The sequence below is a fragment of the Gadus morhua genome, chromosome 14 (genome assembly GCF_902167405.1).
Source record: "Gadus morhua chromosome 14, gadMor3.0, whole genome shotgun sequence".
NCBI classification, from domain to species: domain Eukaryota; kingdom Metazoa; phylum Chordata; class Actinopteri; order Gadiformes; family Gadidae; genus Gadus; species Gadus morhua.
This window is the reverse complement of record NC_044061.1, coordinates 24,649,871-24,670,822: the sequence shown is the minus strand read 5'-3', so window position 1 is coordinate 24,670,822 and position 20,952 is coordinate 24,649,871. Positions and strand designations below refer to the sequence as shown.

Below are 20,952 nucleotides of genomic sequence, written 5' to 3'. Positions count from 1 at the left end.
TGTTGTAGGCTGTACAATGCAATATACATTTACACGTAGTGTTTAGATGTCATGGATAGGCATTATCGTGGGAGCTTGTTTTGTAATGTTATTATAAATAGATTGTGTAAGTGTGCACGTTTGAGTCATTTATTTTGGGTTCTTTTTTTGGGGCAAAGAAATTAGATTCACTGGGGAGGACCATAGACAATGAAATCGTGACATGAGCACAGACTGTAATAAAACGGATAGGACATGCAACCTCATATAATAATCTTTTGTCGCCCTCACGTGGTCTACCTCGTATTACAATCCTACTGTCAACCTAAACTCGGCCATCAGGTGGCGACGTCATCCACACATTACCAGTTAACGCAACAGTTTAACCGCAACTTCAATTTTTCCAAAACATTTCCAAAAATGGTCCACACTTAGTCCATATATAGTATTTATCACACCAGAAAAACAAACGAATGACGTTCACACACGTCTTATTAGGGAACCCATGAGCAAAAATGGGTGTCAACGATCGTCCACATCTCCCATGCGCTCTGGTGCCCCCTGCGGTCAGACGAGGAACCGCCGCCTCCCGCGTACACACAGACAGGGCTTCGCTGTCAAGAGGGTGGACTCCCAGCGCCGAGGTGAGCGACGTGCTTATTAATTAACCTGACTTACACTTGTACTTATATTTGAGCGATCAGCGTTGTATTGCACCGAACACAATGGCGTCGGCCCTGCTCGGCCTTTGGAGGGGATTTCAACCCGCATCCAGCGCAGTTGCCTGTTAGTGATCTCTCTCTCCGCTAAGAATAGTGTCGCAGAGAGCTAGCTCGTTAGCTTAGCCTTAGCCCCGCTAGCCTTCCAGCCCCCTCTAGTACAGTCTACACGTCCAGCTAACCGGGACCAGCTAGCGGTCCACCTCGGCTGTCTGTCAACCCCGGGGGACAGCGGGACGGACAGGGGGTGCAGCAGGTGTGCCAGCCTTTGTTCTTCTAACGTGTTATTGGGTTTTTGTATTTGTGTTTGTATTTGTATTTGCAGCCATTGCACGGGAGAGGTCTGGCAGTGGAGGAGGGTGTTCTGGGTGTTCAGGGCGTTAAAGGGCCGTGGTGGTAACAGCTTGCGACATAGTGTTCCCAGGACTGGGGCAGAGGCATCTCGCTGAGTTTCGGTGAAACTGGCTCACTGCGCTTGCGGGGGATTCCTTTGCACTTTCCTGCAAAATAGTGGTCTGGTTGTTGACTGTTGCAGCAGGACTCTGTCATCAGGTGAATGCCATCAGGTGTATGTCACCGGGTTTATTTCATCTGGTGTATATCAGTAGGTATATATCATCAGGTGTGTGACTCTCTTGCGTTGCCCAACGTATTCATTCTAGTAACGGGATGACCAGTGCTTCATCGGGGGTTTCGAAGGGGATATACCTGATCGAAGCTTGTAACGTTGGTTTAGTGAGCTGCAATGCGAGTCCATGCAAATGTCAATCATTCCAAAATCCATCCTGTATATTATATGACAGTAATGAGTATATACGTGTCGCCATTGCATCCGATTCCATCCACCCCTGACTTTGGGTTAATTTTGAGATGTGTAGTGTTTGTAGTTTATTAACGTACTGCATGGTTGCACTAGTGATAGTATTTACTTGTTGTGGATGGTGGTTCTTTACATTGTAATGAGGATAACATGACACACTTCAGCTGGGGTGCTGGTGGTCAAACTGAAGTCCTCCGCCGCTGCCCTGCGTGCATGAAGAGAAACCCGGGGTTGGGTCGCCCCAGAACCCAACCCTCAGAGAAACATCCTCTATTCCCATGGTTTTTGAAAATGTCAAAGTAGTGGGGGCGTTGACTGCATGTGGGGAAGTCGTTTTGCCCTTTGATGAATGTACAATTATAATTTGTACTCAATGTTATTTTATGAAATGTTGAAATAAGGGCGAGTGAGTTTGCCATCTTCCAACCACTAAACGGTGTTCCCATGTTTTTTTTTAGAACAACTTCTTGTTTGATGTGATGAGTCAAGATGCAAAGTATATGACGAGTCCTAACATGACTAAAGTTACAATGTGACTGTCTACTTTGAGAGCTGATAAATCATTTTTATTATGTGCAATGAAAGATTACTATTCAGTTTTCATAAAAACAATAAACACGGCCTAGGCGGAGGGGTTTAACTGTAATTGGTTTGGTGGCCTGTATTGGAGTCCCATTCAGCACCACGTCTAGGTCATTATCACCCCAGACCGGCGCTTGACTTGGAGTTGTTTTTGTTACTGTTATTGAGCCTCATCACCAAGTGCAACACCTTTCCTAAGTCACACACTGAATCCGGATGCATGTGCGAGGAAGTCAAACCTAGAGTCACAAGGTCTCTGTTTGCAGCTCCCTGAGGGCGGAGGTGGAGGTGGTGTTGGTGGAGGGGGGAGCGTAGCACAAGCCGACGTTGTACCGGCTCTGTCTCCGCAGGCCAAAGTGATGTTTTCCTTCAACAAAGCCGCTTTCTAGTTTCTCTTGCGGTGCGGCTTCAGAATTTGCAGCGGCCTGTCACAATGGAATCTTTGATGGGTGGGGTGACCGAGGTTCGCGTTACAAGGAGGCTGTCTGCTGCAGTAGAGTTTGAGTTTTACTGTTGTCTAGTTAGTATATGTACCATGTTATTTATGAGAAATCATACGCTAACGTATCTGTTGTCTCTGTTGTCTCTGGTGTCTTTATTTTATTCTGATTCTTCCTTGGGGAAAATGTGAAAGAATTCATGCATGCATTCCCTTTGTGTATCATGGTTCTACATGCTATGTTCCCAGAGATAAACTCTCAGATAAACTGAGCACCATGTGAGGGTGATGTCATTGGGAAAACAGGTGTAGCTTTATATTGCCTTCAGGCCTTGGACATGGCTTCCACTGTCCAAACACCTTTCTCAAATGAACAATGTTTGAAAATTATATTTAGAAATTTCTGGAAAAGATTTGGGAAAGATCAATCGCACAGAACATTTTTCAGTTATAAGTGAGATATTATATTTAATACCGCATATTAAAGATAATATGGTTTGCATGTGACATGATACTTCTATTCAAACGACCCTGAACTGCTGACTGAACACTAACGCAATGGATTAGATCGTTAACGGGTCCCTAATTTGTTAACTTCTTTTTCAGTATCTCAGTGTTAATATCAAAGCTGTAACACTGACACTTCACAATTACACCCTAAGTACTCGTTAGTCATCGTAACCATGTCGATCGGTCAGGCTTTTCATTCAGATGGTCGGGGAAATGAGTGGAAGAGGAACGGCAGGGCGGAGAGAGGCATGCTGGTCCATGGACCACAGGCTGCTGGACTCTGGTCTCCGCCTCAGGGCTTGTCACTGACGGTCTGTAGACACCAGGCCGATGTGGATGGACGGACGTGTCATTCAATAACATGGGGCTGTAGGACTCGAAATGGGCTCGGTTAATACGCATTAGGCAACAAAAGTCCAGAAGTCTGTCTCAGCGGTGCAAGCTGCAGAGAAGGCGATGGTGTTATCTGAGTTTGACAGAAGATACTGACAACTGTTGCAAGAACAAGAAAGACATAGCCCTGGAACAGTGCGATGACGTCCTACCAAAGAACATGTACGAATGGAGGGCTCACCTTTGACCTGATGCAGCATTGTGTAGTACTTCACAGAGTTGACGATGTTTTACGAGCCTTATTTGCAGAACAATCAGACATCCAGTCTCATAAGGACATTAAACAGGGAAACTATGATTGGACTCTTGAACATTAATATCATATGTTGAGTAACATCACCCAATTGGGAAATAGTTCTCCTGCCTTTGTCTTAAATGCATGCCTTTTGCCTTCCCATTGTTCAAGGGTTTTCCATCAGATGGACATACGTAATGCAACACTGTTTTTGCCATTCCCGCCCACAAATTTACTTCGCTCTGTGTTTTTGGTTAAGGTTGCACAGCTGTTCCCTCTGCTTCTTAATGAAAGCAATAAACCGCGTATAAAAACAGAAAAAAAAAAACCTTTGTTGACACGATGCAAAGTCAGTCTCTGGATGAGCAAGACTTATGGGGTCTTCCATCATGAGAAATCTCTTGTCAGTGAAGCCAGCTTTGCTCGAGTGAGCAGCCAGCTTTTGTTTTACCCCTCAGCCAAAGACTCCAAGTGAGATGCATTGGCTTTTGTGCACAGTGGAGATGACTGCAGTGCTCAAGAATGCAGGCTACCTTACATCCCTCCAGTAATGTGACACCTAGTGCATTTTCTGTTCCTTTTTTAAAACTCATCCTATTATTGGAAGTTCCTAATGCAGCTCACCATTGCTTGCAGCGCCGGTATGGATTGCGCAGGGCGTCTTGCTCAAGGGCACTTAAGCAGCCATGGGAGGCTCGCTGACACAACTGTGGACTTAAACACAACAGGTACTATATTTGTAGAGCGGTCAAGATACCACATCTTCCTTTTCAAGTTGGCCTGTGCCACGTTCATGTCATGTTTAATTTCAATGCATGGAAGTTGCAAAAAAAAGGAAGGGTTTGCCCTCTTGTCAACAGATGCTTACTCTAATCCTCATTTATAAACTTAATGGAAACTTGCTTTAAATGTGGAGCTCTCCGAACGAAGTAAGAAACTTGCCAAGCAAACAAACGCAGACAAAAGTCTGCATCTATGGTGTCAAACATTCCTGGCGCCACTCAACAAAGACAAAGAGTAGATTCATTAAAGGTGCAAATCATATGCATGTAAATTGCTCCTTTCATGTTGATAGAACCTGATGAGCCGGCTCTTCATCAGTCAATTGTGTTGATTTTTGGGGAAGAACAACCCAGACTGATCTTCCATGCATCACATCGACTTGACTTTGACTAGGACGTCTTCTGTCAGGGTGGCTGGGACCCTTCGTAGTTCAAGACACAGCAGCAGGCTTGTAGCACTGGGTAGAACGTTCTTCCACTGCCATTAGCCGGCTCGTACCAGTGTTCTTTGTGAATGGAGCTGACGTCAGATCAGAGGCCTTTTCTTACGGTTTTTTAAACCGGTCGGATTCCCCAAACGCACTGAAACCTGAAGGCCGGTTGATCGATGGTCGATGGATTAATCTCAGGTGGTCAATCGTGGGCAAGTAAAACGACTTTTTATTATTATTAGTCTTCTCCTTGTTTATTGTCTGTGGGCTTGGTCATGTTCTGTGCTATCACTTTGACCAGGGCTTTGGGTCACCCATCGATATTTGAAGAAAAGGTGGATTTCTCCCACCGTCGTAGTTATTTGTATTTTAATTCGGACGCTGTGTGTCCAGCAGGGCGACGGTGTGGATGTTGAAACACGGGCTTACGCGGGCGTCACAGACCTGTCCCAGACTTCAAGCCTGTGCTTTGTTCAAGCAGCCCGTCTGCTATTTTTATTAGAGCCATAAGCTACTTACAATGTATGCTATGTCATAACAGGTTAACCTGATATTACCCTGCCTAGTGTTGGGTAACTGCCTCCCCCCTAATGGCTTTTTTTTTCTGTTTTTTGCTCTACGTCCATTCAAAGATCTACGGATTGGCATTGTGATATGCACAGAGTACTATCTGTCAGCTACAAACAAATATTTGTCGTTGCTTAAACGAGAGACAGAGACCACGACAACAGCAACACAAAGTGTGTGTGTGTGTGTGTGTGTGTGTGTGTGTGTGTGTGTGTGTGTGTGTGTGTGTGTGTGTGTGTGTGTGTGTGTGTGTGTGTGTGTGTGTGTGTGTGTGTGTGTGTGTGTGTGTGTGTGTGTGTCAGGCACCGTGCCTCGTGTTGTATGAGCAAGCCTGAATCACGCTGCTGTCACACAGTTGCTCTGGGCACTTGTTCCCCCGTTTGTTCTGGTCTCCCAGGCCTGTCTGCTGACCCTGGTCTCCCACCACATCCTGGGGGAATACCCCGGTGGAACCAGCCGCCACGGAAAGCTCTCTTGTGTTTTAAATAAAGGGGGCCGGGGCATGCATGCACATTACCAGCATTTCTCTGCAGACAGTTTCTAGGTTGTGTTTGTTCGTTCGTTTTCATTCCTCGCAAATTCCTTTGCTTCATTTGACAACAGATGTAGAAGAGGGGCTTTTATTCTATATTACTTTTTATGGGGGGGAATTGTACCTTTTTGGACGACGGGCCGTCTAAACGTGTCCCATCTGGGGCCACTGGGCAGCTGTTTTGCTCCGGCAGCGCTGAAATAGACTTCACGAGTGGGCTATAGTTGGGCCGGTGGCTGGAGCCTCAGACCAGAGTGTGGCTCTCAGCGGCAGCCCATAAGGAGCTGTCAGGGTGTGCAACAGCTGGCCCGGCCGCTGTGCGGGATCCACCCAGCCGGGATGGCTCACAGGCACCCAGACACAGAGACACGGAGACGGAGAGGCATGGAGGCAGACGGAGACGTGGAAACACAGGGCGAGATGGATGGCTATTGACACAGAGCATAACTTATGGGGAGATACAGCGGAGGGGAGTTTTCCATTGTTTGCCTTTGGTGCGGCTGTGTTTCGCTCCGAGCACGCTGTCAAAGACAATTTTATACTCACTCTTGTCTGTGGGGATTCGGTTTGGTGTGAACGCCCCAAAGTGAAAATCTATACCTTGAGAATTTATACGATAACCACAAACACTGTGACTGCCATTATTCTCCAAAACGACAGTCAACAGTGTTTTTACGTCTATAGCTATCTGGGATTGGGTATTTTGTATACTCCGAAAGCCATTGAACGAGGATGGAGGGTTGGCCGCTTGCGATGCAGGCCATTGATTTGCTTTTTTTTAAAAAGGTTTCACTTTCTAAAAGTATATGTCAGATTGGCCTGCACAATAAATCGTTATGAAATCGATCTCGATTCACCCCTGTGTGGATTTAAGTTTTAAATTACTTTTATTTTTTATTTTTGTTTTGCCTTCATTTACAGGTGTTTCAACTACTGGTTCAGTAGTTATAAAAGGCCAGCAATTAAAGACAATGTGCTGCTATATGTACAAAATAAATCAATCCGGTTTTGATACTGCACTTTAATCAGTTATTAAGGGCCATATGGCACACAACGTGCTAGAGGTGCCAAAAAACTATGTTTGGTACTGCCATCGTGATATCAATTCTAAGCTAAGAAATCGTGATTCATATTTTTCCCCGAAGCGTGCAGGCCTAGTGTCAGACAGACACATACAACTTAAGTGGTCCAACAATGTACTCCCAACATTTCCTATTGATTTTAAAATCGGATGCAAGTCGGTTGGCCTGGAGGCCATCATCACGTCACCTAACATCCTGTTTCGCTACATGGATCATCAGGTCGATCAGGACGTAACCGGGCCAATCAGGGACTGTGTCGTATATGATGACGTAACCGGGCCAATCAGGGACTGTGTCGTATATGATGACGTAACCGGGCCAATCAGGGACTGTGTCGTAGTTGATGACCTTACTGGGCCAAACAGTGACGTGGGTGTTGATGTAATGGAGGGCGAAAAAGCCTACTTTCCACTGAGTGAGCTCCACGGCAGTTTTTATAGTAAAGGCGCTTACTCTGCGGAAAAAAACCCATTTCTCGCTGTTCTTCCGACTGAATTGCACAGCTGATTGGCCGAAGTTTGTCTGTCAGGGCAAATAACGCCCTGCCATCGATGTTGGTGAAGTGTTCCACAATGCTCGGTGTAGCGAAACTGAATGAGAGGTCACGTGACCAGGATGGTCTCCGGGCTAAGTATCGTGTTGTCCCTATGAAAACAAATATGGCCGCCGTGGACAGTGTCTCAGAGCCCCCCCCTCCGCCTTTAATACATCGTCAGTTGTCTGTCTACCACCCTCTGTGGCGGGACGGTTCACAGACGCAGACAGGTAAATCACCGCCGCCGGCGGGACAGTGCCGTGACTGGCGACAGATCGGGCGCCCCAGGAAACCCAAGCCCCCTTTCCTGTTGAGCTCCAGCAGCTGAGCCACCCGGCTAGCCGCGGGAAGCAGGGCTAACATTAGCACCGAGAGTGGCTGGAGGCGGAGGGAAGATCGCTAAACCTCACTGGCGCAAGGCCAGCAGTGGAGCCTGCGCTCCTATCACATGTGTTTGTTTGGGTGCTACGGCTAATGGGATATGCTAGCTGGCTGCTAGTGTGTGTGGTTGTGTGTTTAGCGCTGTCTTTCTGGCGAGTCGCCAAGGCTGCTAGCTGTACTGAGAAGCTTTCTGCACTCATTAATATTGATGGCGAGTCTGTTTGTATTGGGAAAGCCTCTGCTAGTAGGCTATTTATTCTGACTGGAACTGTAGCCGGGAGCGACTCTGTGATAGAGGTACACGGCTGAAACTGGTCTGTGATGAACCAGCCGAGATCTGGGCTACTGCCTCTGGCTCTCAATAGTCTGAGCTGTTTGCGTTCTGCAAACTAATAACCCTGGTCCCTGGTCAGACAAAACTTGATATGGCAATATTGAGGCATAACTTTATGTAGCAACAACAACAAAAACGACACAAAGTTCTATTCTGTGCAGTCGTTCATGTTTACATGAAGGATGTTGACGATGGCATTCTTGAGTGGCAGGATTTGGAACAGCTGAGAATGCGGTCCCATACTGTAGATCAACAGCTGTCTCCCGGAAAACAACGGCTCAGTGTTCGCCGTCCTCAAATTAGTCAAACGCGATGGAATGGACATTTCTGGAGTTCACTTGTCACTTGGCTGTCATGTGTCTGCCGTTGATGGAGGTTTTCTTCTTGGTTACCTTGTTGTTTTACATGTTTCTTTCTGCTCGTATCTTTTAAGTTATCATTGAACGAACAAAGCACATTGAAAAAACTTTAAAAAAACGAAAAACATCAAGAAACCGCCCAGAAAGGTTACCATGAGTGTATTTTTGGATGTTTGTTTGGACAAACATTGTTTGGATGTTGAGGTGATTCAAACAGGAATATATTGCACACATGGGCATATGGACGTCAGAACAGCCCTGATTTCAACCAGCAAGAGCCAACTATACACCCACTCGGTCTCCTATGGATTCTATATGACCACTAGTAAAACATTAGCTGTGAGACTGAAGTAGCCAGCCCTTCTCCCTTCATTACGTTGAAACGAGCCTAGCTCCTGAGCGTCGATGTGTTCTGTATGAAACGAGTCCAAGCATCTTGGCTCTGACGTTTCCCCCCCCCCGACTCCTGTCTCTCCACCTAGTTTCCCAAACGCCCATTACGTTGTTGACAGTGCCGGCTAGCCCCTGTGTGGTGTCTGGCGCGTCTCTCACTGCGGCCGTAATCCCTGGGCTTTGGGAGCGGAGGGCCACTTGTTTGCACTAGTTAGCCGGTGTGCCGTCAAAGCCCTGTGCGTTGCACAAAATGACAAGCGCATGCCGTTTCCGTTATTCCAAGGTTTAGCGCCAGCGCAGAGGTAGAGGGAGACAAACAGAGCGAGCCATTATGTCCCAAAAAGGGACGCAAGGTTTCTCAAAAGAAATAAATAAAAACTAAAACTGCGTTGTTCTGGGAGATATTGCGAGCGTGAGTGACTAAATCACTAAAAGCTTTGCTTTTGGCATGGAACCGTCGGTTTGGAGCGATGGACCACTGCCCACACACTCTCAAGCAAGGCATCCCTCTCCTTTGCTAGGAGGTTGCGTGGCCCCTGGAGCACCTAGGCCTAGGTGCGTGTGTGTTCAGCCCCTGACCCTTCACTCCCCCTGGGTCTGGTCTCCTAGGCGACGGCTGTAAATAATGTGTTCCTGGTGGACTTGTGTGGTTATATAAGACCAGGGGAAGGAAGAAGTGGGAAGTCTGCTGTTCCCTTCATGACGAGGTCACCGGTTTCCCTTGGCCCCGCCGTGTGTGTGTGTGTGTGTGTGTGTGTGTGTGTGTGTGTGTGTGTGTGTGTGTGTGTGTGTGTGTGTGTGTGTGCGCTCTCGGGGGGGGGGGGGGGGGGGGGGGGGGGCAGTGACAGACGGCAGCATTGAGTGTTTGCTGCTCTCACTCTTTTTTTTCTTTTTTTTACTGGAGGAAGGAAGCCGGATTTAAAGGTCACTGGGACATCTGTAACTTGCGTGTGTGTGTGTGACGGTCAGCAACATGGCCGTGTTGTCGTGGTCACTAACGCCAACGCGTTGAAGCCCGGGACCCTAAATCCCGGGGTCTTTGGTCTCCGGTCCTTCCACCCGGCTCCGGGAATGACTCTGGGAGATAACAACGTGGGCTGTGGGCGAAAAAACTTTCCAGAGCAGCAGCGCTTTTGGCCACACCGAGCCCAGAGTGTGTCCAGCAGATTAGTCCTGCAATGTTGATGTTTTTCTGTCCGGTGTCGGTGTGTGATTGCTCTAGTCTGCGTCAACAGACGCAACCCACGGACAGGACTGTGGAACGAGATGAAAGATTACAGGTTGCGCGTGTTTTCCATCGTTCTTTTGAAAGTTTGGTTTGTTCTGCGCGGGCCTTATCGACGTTCAAAGCACGCACCACCCACCCAACACTTACAGTTTGGGAGTCAAACGCTCGAGTGGTTTTGAACAATGTAGGAAAGGATGCTTTTTCTATTTAGTTTCACGCTGGCACTGAACTCCCTTTCCGTCCAGCGTTTGAAACGCGTTCACCCGAGGCGACCTTCCCGATCACTCCGCTCCACAGCCATTCTCTGTCCAGAGATTCCACAGTAAACATAAAACATGGCTGAGGGCTTGTTGACGAAAATGTTCTCCTTAATGGAGCTGGCCTTCTCTCAGCAACAGATCGATGCGTTAAACGCTTCTTGGCGTCGCCATCAACTCTGCGGTTCATAATAATAATCTCACGGGGATCAGTTTCTGATGACTGCCGCGTCGGTGACGCAGGCTGAATCCTAGATACTCCTCAGCGTTCATCTTGACATGGGTTCGAGGGGGAAATGAATAACAATACACAGTGCAGGACGGGCGGTCTGGTCAGCCCACGTCGGGGTTTGTGAATGGTTGTATTGTGACTCACCCAGGGGTGAATATCAACAGAGCCATCAGTGTCTGCTGTCCCCACCGCTGGCAGAACCCTGGCTCTGTTCTCATGAAACCTGCCGGTGTCAGGAGATCTCGGTGCGAGCTCCAGCGCCTGTTGTAGCACACTCCACCTCCACCCTAACCACCTCCACCCAAACCCCCTACTCCGCCTGGACTCCTCTGGAAGGGCCCAGTGTTTATGAGGCTCTGGTAGCAGGCTTTAGAGTGTTTAGTGAAGGGACGATTGCTACAGTTTTAGCTCTTTCTGTCTGCCTTAATAAATAAAAAGTTCTTAAATTTAAGTGTATGATGTTTTAAAGTGTGATGCCATACAAATTCTATCTTTTACGTTCCCTCAAACATTTAAGATCTCATAAAATGTGCCAGCAAGAGCTGGTATCCGCGCCGAGTCCGAATCATGACGTAATGACGATAACGCCATGATTATACCTCTGCTTCTGCTCACCATACCCCCTCTGTATGTTTCTCTCTCCCTCTCCCACAGGAAATGACCTAGAGGCCTTACAAGATACAGTTGTGCTTCCGTCGCTGTAATCTGTGTCTGCGGAGAGAGCCCACTGGTATTCCTGGTGAGTATCAACTACCTCAGCCAGACGACCCCGGCACACCCTGCGGCAGGCCCAACAGACCCCAAGGGACGTCCCGGAGCTCTGGTGAAGAGACACCCTCCCAAACGGACACGCTCCCAAACGGACACGCGCGGGACCGTGGAAGAAGCCTCGCTGGCCGCCGGTTCCTGGATGAAACGCTGCTCCTCCTCCTTCTTCTTCCTCTCCTCCGAGGGGTGCTGAGACGGACTGGTTCCGTCGTCGGGTAGCTCCTGGTCACACGCGGCGGTCTGGGACCCGTCACGCACCGCTGGTGGTGTCGCTCCTCCGCTCTAGTTAGCTGGTTACCGTTGGCTTGACCGGCGACCACCTCCGCCTATCTCAATCGTACCATTTTTTTTTTTCATGGCAACTATTTAATAGATAAGTTGTTTTATATTTGCGGTGTTCGATCTACATCTAAGTACATCTATGTGAATATACCGTCTACGTATTTTCCGCTTCCGTCGTTCAGAAGGGCGACCTCTGGAGCCCCGCACTCTACTCGCACGCTGAATCCTAGAGCTCCCGTGCGATTCCCCTCGTCCTCCTTTATGCCACACGGCCCCAACCCAACCCCAGGGGCCCTGAAGCGGGTGTCCAGGCCCGTAGCGCGCCCCCGGTGCGTCTGATGTTGGTCTGCAGCAGGGCTGCATGCACCACGCGCTCCGAGCCCCTCGGTCCGTCCCGCCGGCCTCCGTGTCACCCGTCGTCCCCGTTCAGCCCTCTCTGAGATGAGCCTCTGGCAGGGGAACTCCTGAGGTGTCCTCTTACCCCGACGTGAACAGCCACCCTCTCTCCCGTCGCCTCCTTTTGTACGCCCTCTCAAATCGGAATCTCCCCATCCCGCGACCGCCAGAGTCGTCCAGCGCCACGGCAGCGAGCGGTGCCGGTCGCGCCCAGTCGTATGTACAGTTGCAACGCGCCGGAAGGTAAAATGGACTACAAGCGGCGCTTTCTGCTCGGCGGGTCCAAGCAGAAGGTCCAGCAGCAGCACCCGCAGTACCAGATGCCCGAGCTGAGCAGGACCCTCAGCGCCCCGCTGGCCTCCTCCCCCTGCTCCCCCGCCCCCCCCTCCATGGGCCCCGGGGGGAGCGGGCCCCCGGGCGGCGGCGGCGGCGGCGGCCTGGCCCCCGGCCCGCCCTCCGGCACCACCACGGCGGTGGCGGACATCCAGCAGGGCATCTCCAAGTACCTGGACGCGCTCAACGTGTTCTGCCGGGCCAGCGCCTTCCTCACGGAGCTGTTCAGCGGCGTGTTCCGCAACTCCCACTACTCCAAGGCCGCCATGCAGCTGAAGGACGTGCAGGAACACGTCATGGACGCCGCCAGCCGGCTCACCGCCGCCATCAAGCCCGAGATCGCCAAGATGCTGATGGAGCTCAGCGCCGGCGCGGCCAACTTCAAGGACCAGAACGACTTCAGCTTCCAGGACGTGGAGGTGGGTGCTCTGCCCGGGGTTAAAGGGGTGGGTTGAGGCCACCAGGTGTGACTGGGATTTAGCCATGACAAGCCATTTTCCACGCAGTTTGGCCTCTCATTTACACGAAAACGCAGTTTTTGTCACAGAAAACGATCATTTCTAAAAACTCCGGCCAAAGTGGAGATTTCTGAAAACGCCGGTTATGTGTTGTCGTGTCAACGGGGAGGAACGGTGTTTTAGGTTCTGAAGCGTCACATTATGCGCCAGGGAATGCTTAACGTCATATGAGCGCCCTATGTTTACAGTTTGTTTGTTACAGGAAGACACTCGTGTTATTCGTTGTTGTTGATTCTGAGGTTTCTGATTGGCTTGCATGGCTTTATCCTTCTCCCTACTAGAGTTTAGATTCTCTGCCCGAGCCCGAGCACGACCCGACCCGACCCGCAGGCCGGGTCGGGCCAATATTTCCCACCACTATCCTCGGGCCGGGCCTTTGATCGACGATTTTTTTATTTATTTTTATCATTGGCCTAATCTGAGGAGAAATCTATGCCATAAACAGAAATATTATAGGCCTTTATTACACGGGTCTTCTCAATGCCGTGGAACGCTCCGTTCACTTGCATGGTTAGTAGTCTGGTAGTCTCGCAAAGCCAGACCAAACTACAGCAAGTAGAATGGTCTGGAGCCACGCTACCTCGAGCCGTCTATCCGTGGGGAAACTGGGCGGGCCTGTTTTTATTTCTTTAAACCAATCACAATCGTCTAGGGCGGGGCTAAGCCCGGGAAGCAGCAGCTGTGTCCATGCAAAATAGAACATCTTTCTTCCTCAGCCAATGCTGCAAGCAAATCTTTTGTAGTTCTTTGCAATTTTCGGCGGAAAGAGCCAAACATGCCAACTTTACAGCGCCGTCAAAGTCCTCTTCAAAACTCGCCATACTGCCTAGTTTCCGAGTTTGAGGGGGAGCAACCGGAAGGGGCGGAGTCGCGGCCAAATCCAACGCTAGGCAATAGACGCTGTCCACTTCCGTTCAGCCAGACTAGTAGTCCGGTGACTTGTCAAGCCCAGCGTCTTCCGTTGCGTCACCGTCTTTGCGGACAAATTATTTCTCTGCTGATCAACACTGAATGCTGGTAACGAATAAATTGTAAAAAGACACACCATGTGTAGTTATTTTTTTGTTTTGTCAAGTAGCCGTGTAATAAGCGGGATAATGTATAGAACGTCGCCGGTCGTTGTCAGGGCGAAGCAAGACAGCTTCGCTGCGCGTCGGTCGGTGTACTGTTCGCCCTGTCGGGGCTTATTTTCCCGATAATGACCGGCGTTCTATACCTTATCCCTTACATATATATTTAGCAGAGTAGGCCTAGTAACAAATGTGTACAAAGTTACATATGTATTAAAAAAAAAAGTCGGGTTGAAATCGGGCTCGGGCTCATAATTACGGTTAATGTGTCGGGTCGGACTCGGACAGAACGTGCACGGGCTCTGGGCGGGTCGGGCTTGATTTTCTGGGCCCAATCTAAGCTCTACTACATTGCCGCCCATAGGTTTGGCATAGTTATAATGGCGCTCGACGGCGTATTTATGCGTTTTGATGTAAACGACAACTTTTTTGAAAACCATGCTGTGTGCACAATGTTATTTTTGAAAACGGAGGCGGGGGAATATTCATTTCTATAAATACCCTGCTACGTATAAACGTGGCCTTAGTGACATCAAAAGTGAGTGTCCATTCAGATGAATGCTGGATAGATCCACCTGTCTACCAGCCTACCCAGCTCTCCCTGGGGTTAAAGGGTGGTGTTAGGCCACCAGGTGTGAGTGTGATTAGCAATGACAAGCGGTCTTGAAAACCTGCCTTTTCCTGGGGCAAGTGAGAATGTCCATCTAGATGTATGCTGGATAGGTCAGTCTACGAGCCTACCCAGTGGACTGCAGCTAATGTTGCTTATCTATCCAGCATACATCTAGGTGGACACGCCCACTTGTGATGTCACTTAACAAACTGCTAGTCATGGCTAATCACACTCACAGTCACAACCGGTGGCATTATATCACTGCTTTAATGTATTGAACATGGTGTTGACATGTGTTTGGGAACACTGATCTGTGCTTCGTATTGGGCTTCAGCCAATCACCAGCCAGTGACGTTAAAGTTTCCTAGACATCCTGCTGCAAGCAATAGTTATCAACACATCCGAGTGTCGTAGCATTGTTCCCTAGGTGCTTCCTCCTCTGTGGAAGATCAGAGCTGAGCTCCCTGTATAATATACTGAGATCTGATGGCGTTCATGTTGTTCGTCAGCAGGCCTACAAGCATGTATCACACAATAACCATAATGTTGGGATGTATTCATTTTCTACTGATATATGGTAAGATGACCATGCTGCTCTAGCGATTCTACTGGCTTTTTTCTCTTTACGCACCAGTATTAATGTTGCATGGTTTATAGTTGGTTCATAGAAAGAAACTCTTATGGCTTTTCAAAGCAATAGTGTTAATATTTGCTTCGCTGCAAAATCTTATCATTAATATGTGTCCCAAAAGTATCCCATAATAGTCAACGTATTGCGTCAATGGTACTGCTTTGCAACAAGCATGTGAGTGTGGGGGATCTGGGATCTGGCAACCATCTCCTACCCACAATCGACACATTGTTCAGAGTTAAAGAGTCAAATGAAATCACAAGAAAGCGATCCATCTGGATTTATGTGGTTGCATATCATCTGTGAAACGTTGGTTTTGTTTGTTAGTGTTTTCCATGTTGTATAATCTCTATCGGCACGACTTAAACCCCTGATTTGATCGTGAAGAGGAGGAATAATGAAGCACTATTGACTGGAAGGAAACATTCAGCCGATGTCAGGGTTTGAGAGAGGGGTGTGAGAACACCCCGGGAAGTCACCTCCCACCTGCCCACAAGTCCCTCCCGCTTTCGCTTTTTTGCTGATACGTTCAGAGTGAACGTGTAATTTCTTGCAGCATGGCGAAAAACCTCAGATAGCCTGCCTGATACACCACAAACACGTGGGAGATGGCATTCAACCTCTCGGATAGTGAATCCCTGTTCTGAACTGTTCTGAGGGGAAAGGCGCTCCAGGGATTGTTAGTGCTGCCCTGAATCTGTGCTGTTGACCAGTACCTCCATATCCGCTGGGGACCAATATGATTGGTCATCATGCGGGCCAGACGAGCCCGGGGCAGTGCAGTCCGTACCCTTGGTACGGGAGAAACCGTGGGGGCCATGGTGGATGGGGCTGTGCCCAAAACTGCACTTTTGTACCAGTCAGTTACCCTGAGCCTGTGTGGTCGTAAATATGCACAGATGAATATTATTGGAAGCCCAACTCTGTGAGGGTCCAGAAGCCCCGGTTAGGCCGTGGCATCCTCCACTGTCTTCAATTCAGTCGGCCTCCACTGTCTTCAATTCAGCTAGCCTCCACTGTCTTCAATCAGCTAGCCTCCACTGTCTTCAATCCAGCTAGCCTCCACTGTCTTCAATTCAGCTAGCCTCCACTGTCTTCAATTCAGTCGGCCTCCACTGCCTACAATTCAGCTAGCCTCCACTGCCTTCAATTCAGCTAGCCTCCACTGTCTTCAATCAGCTAGCCTCCACTGTCTTCCATTCAGTCGGTCTCCACTGTCTTCACGTCAGCTAGCCTCCACTGTCTTCAATCAGCTAGCCTCCACTGTCTTCACGTCAGCTAGCCTCCACTGTCTTCAATCAGCTAGCCTCCACTGTCTTCAATTCAGCTGGCCTCCTTTGCCTTCAATTCAGCTAGCCTCCACTGTCTTCAATTCAGCTGGCCTCCTTTGCCTTCAATTCAGCCGGCGTCCTTTGCCTTAAAATTCAGCAGGCCTCAGCTGCCTTCTGGCATATAGTCTATGATTGTTGAGGCAGAAAGAGGAAAGGGCTGACACTTGGCTTCACGATGGCCTTATTAAAGTTAGCGTGTGTTATTAACTTAAACCTCAGTATCTGCACCAGAGTGTTCTGTTTGTTCAATGGAGCCAAACAAAGCCGGCCATGCCAGCTAACTTCCTGACAAAAAGAACACTGCTGGCCTCTTGATTCATGGTTGTTTCTTTGAACTTCATATTTTTAGTACACTCAATCTTTGGCTTCTGGGTAGGCTACAGCAGTAACAATGAGGGAAACGCACACCAAACAGCACAAGGATGGTATGTTAATAGTGTAATGTTCAAAGAACAGTCCTAATATGGATAGTCAAGGCCTTGCGGTGATGTCACTTTGAGAACATGTTGCTCTTTTCAACCAGTAATTAATGTCGGATTTCGGGCTCAGGACAGCGAACTGAATAGTTCCCTGATGTGGAGACCAGCGTCGGCCAAGTTCTATCCTGAATGTTTTCTCCGGCGTTTGATCAGATCCAGTGTTTTTTTCCTGGCCACTCGTAGTGAACCGATCCAGTTGGATGTAGGTCATAAGTGATGCTGATGAAGGCCATCTCATGCACGACGCATTAAACACTCAAACATTCCCCTTCTAAGAAACGCATATCAAAGAAACGCGTCCCTTTCCCGTCACGCACAAAGTTATCTATACCCTCCCTTTCTTTATCTCCCCCTCCCTCCGAGCCTTCTCTGTTAACCCAATCCAGCTCTGAGTCCGGGGACTTGTGGAATGTGGAGCTTGAGTCATCCCTCTTCCCCTCTTCCTAATTCCCTGTTTTCTCTGCTCCTCCATTGATGAGCCCAGAATGTCCGGGCCGGTCTGGGAACACAACCAACCTCCCTCTCTCTCTCTCTCTCTGTGTCTGCCCCCCCCCCCACGGCCTCACGCGCCCCAGAGGCCAAGTATGTGTGGAAACGTCCCAGTCTGTTGAGAGGCCGTCTGCAGGGGCCTGCTAGAGGCTGAGAGCCAAACTCCAGTAGGGGGGCTGGAGAGAGACTCTAGAGTGACACACACACACACACACACACACACACACACACACACACACACACACACACACACACACACACACACACACACACACACACACACAGAGACACACACACACACACACACACACACACACACACAGAGACACACACACACAGAGACACAGAGAAGATCTGGGGGCGATCAAGGGGGCTATGGGTCAACCAGAAGACAGCCACCTCCCCCCTTCTCTTCCGCCTTCTCAGCCCCGCGGTTACGTTGAGAAAACACACACACACACACACACACACACAAACACACACACACACACACACACACACACACACACACACACACACACACACACACACACACAGCGAGGGAGAGATGGGCTAAGGAACGCTCTAGGTATAATTTCTAGCCGCTGTTGTTGGATGATGGGGGTGGGTGTTGGGGTGTCATGTGACCATTGGGGTATCTGTGTCGTGATTCTCTACTAACCCATAGCAGGTGGACTTACTATGGAGACAGGGAGATCAGTATGGCCAGGGACAGGGATGCAGAGAAACATGACGGAGAAAGAGAGATGAGAGTTGAGGAAGTGCGGGGAAGGATTTGGGGAGGTGGAGGAGAGAAGGGCCGGTATTCGCTAGACTATTTGGTAAAGTTGATTGACTATGCTGAGGGTCCAATGGTGGAGGAAATACATTGTCACCACATTAAGCGACAACGCGGCACCTGGTAACTGTTACCAAACAAGGTCACGTCTGCGCAGTACATTTCACCTGATTTATAGAGGGCTACTTACTATGTGACGCACTTCTGTTAAGAAAAAGTTATAATCATGTTTAGCTTCACACAGGTACATCTAGTTCCCACAGAACCCATCCCAGGTTTGCTCCGGGGCATTCTATCACTGGATACGTGATTTATAACCATTAAAACATTACAATAACCAGCCTGGGTCTGAGCGAGGGGGGGGGGGGGGGGTCGTCGATGGCCACAGCATGAACCAGTCTTCCCAGCACGGATCAGGTTGAAAAACCACAAACATGGAAGGCCAGGCTGGTTAATGCCGGCCACCTGTACCTGGGCCGGCTCGGAGACTGGAAGGGCTTGAGCTGCATCTGTTCATAATAAAGGCCCATGACTCACACAACCCCCCCACACCGTTATGGCGTCCACAAACCCAAACAGCGAATACATATTTTCTCCAGGTCTGGGCTGCTAATAAACTACGACCGGTGTTCTGAGAAAACGCAAAGTAAAAGTTGTTGATGGATTCACTGTCTGCCGTCGGAGGTGGAGGGGAATTTGCCTGGCTCCACTCAGCTGTCTTCCCTCCCATTTTCCAGCGGCAACGTGTGGGACGCGGCCGATCCGATGACATGTGTTTCCCATTAGCCGACGTTCTCTTTTAACTCCTGCCTGGTTATTTCATACTTTGCAGCACTTTGTCCAAGAGCCCCTTTGAGCTGGGTGCGTGTAGCGTATAAAAACCCTTTTGGGACGTCACCTCAATGATGTTAATCAACGCCTTCACGATACCGTTTAACTCACTTGACACTTGACTTGACATTCTTTCATTTCATGGATACATCTGTCTATTGAGACCCGGTCGATAACTGGTTCCAAGATAAGTGTGTATGCGTCACCGTCAGGAATTCACAGCCCGGTGTTTACTAGGTCTCGGCCCTGGTTTGCTGTCTCCCTGTGTGTTGATGGAGGCTGCAGACTGTAGTATGCAGAGTTTGAGGCCGTAGGTAAATCCTGTTTTGTTTATGCTGAGCAACTGGAGATGCATGCAAACGTATTCATTTCTAGGGTTCAGGGGGCGTTCTCGGTTTGGTTTGAGAATACAGTATTCCAAGAGGAAGGCTCGAACCAGGAGGGAATGGCAGTGATGGCTACATTTATCACGGTGGGACCATGCTGTTAAAGGAGTGGACACTTTTACCTTTACTAGCCGATGCATCCCTTAGCAGATTCATAATTGGGCCTATTCTGCCTCACTTGATTCCCTCTTTGTCCAATGCTATCTTCTGCTCTCATGTCACCATAGAGCTCTCATTGAATCCTTCTTCAGTGATTTATTTTGTTGCTAATATGCAGGTACATTGAATCAGATTCAGCAGCGTTCAACATTAGTAGCAGCAGCACACATGAGGCACCATGAGTGACTGCAGCTCCGATGCGTGTTGTTGCTGCTAAGGTTTGAGTCACAAGGCAACGTAATCAGCCGTAACAAGGATCCTGTATCGCTGCAGACTGCCAGGGGTTGGACTTGCGATATTTTGAATCCCAGAAATAGACCGTTGACCGATTTGCTCTGTCTTTGTATTCTTGTATGCACTATACCGATATTTTTGTTACTTTAGAAGCTGTTTTTAATAAATCGACAACATCAAGAACATTCTTGATGTATCAATGCTGCTGTGAAGAGACATCAAGGAGGCTATAGATGTCGTGATGATATATCAAGGATGTTGCACATGCTGTACATGATATTTGTAAAGAACTGCACTTGAATGCCAATTCACAAACAATGTGTTTTGAACCCAATACCACACCACTGCTTAATTTTCTTTGGGTTTGAATTACTGGTATTTTGGAGACGTGTTTAGTTCCCTTACCATAACTAAAGCAGTTGTCTGATACACATGCAGTCCCCTATGCTGGGCGGTGTTGCTGAGCTTCCTCCTATTCAGAGGGGATGACCGAAGGTTACCCGGCTGGCTGTCAGCTCTTTCTGCTGGAGTGACAAGTTGAGCTGCAGAGTGATGGAGGCCCGGCCTGGTTGTTCCGGTCTGCTTTGAAGAAAAGCCCTGGCGTCGTGGTATTTCTGTCTTTACAACTCAGCCCGCGACCAGGGGATATTTTGAGGGTCTACCTGAAAAAGAAAACTCAGGGGCCGGGGTGTCTGGTTGCTCCCAGGACAACAAACCAGGGCTGAACCGGACTATTCTTACCACACACACACACGCAGGCACACACACACTCACACTCTCACTCACTTAGAACATGTATATACAGAGAGGGCAAAGAGGGTTTTTCTAACCTGGCCAATGAGTTGCAGCTATATGATTAGTCGT

The 20,952-nt window shown here is 48.9% G+C and overlaps 1 protein-coding gene across 2 annotated transcripts in view; it reads left to right on the top strand.

Annotated features, from left to right (window-relative positions):
• Nucleotides 1–509: 509 nt before the first annotated feature.
• The window catches only part of garre1 (granule associated Rac and RHOG effector 1), a 37,588-nt gene continuing 17,145 nt past the window's right edge, over nucleotides 510–20,952 (top strand). The window contains exons 1-2 of one of the 2 annotated variants that reach the window (XM_030377575.1): nucleotides 510–623; nucleotides 11,445–12,988. In XM_030377575.1, the coding sequence (XP_030233435.1) occupies nucleotides 12,455–12,988 (534 nt within the window). In that variant the 5' untranslated portion in view covers nucleotides 510–623; nucleotides 11,445–12,454. The other variant, XM_030377576.1, reaches the window with a different exon arrangement.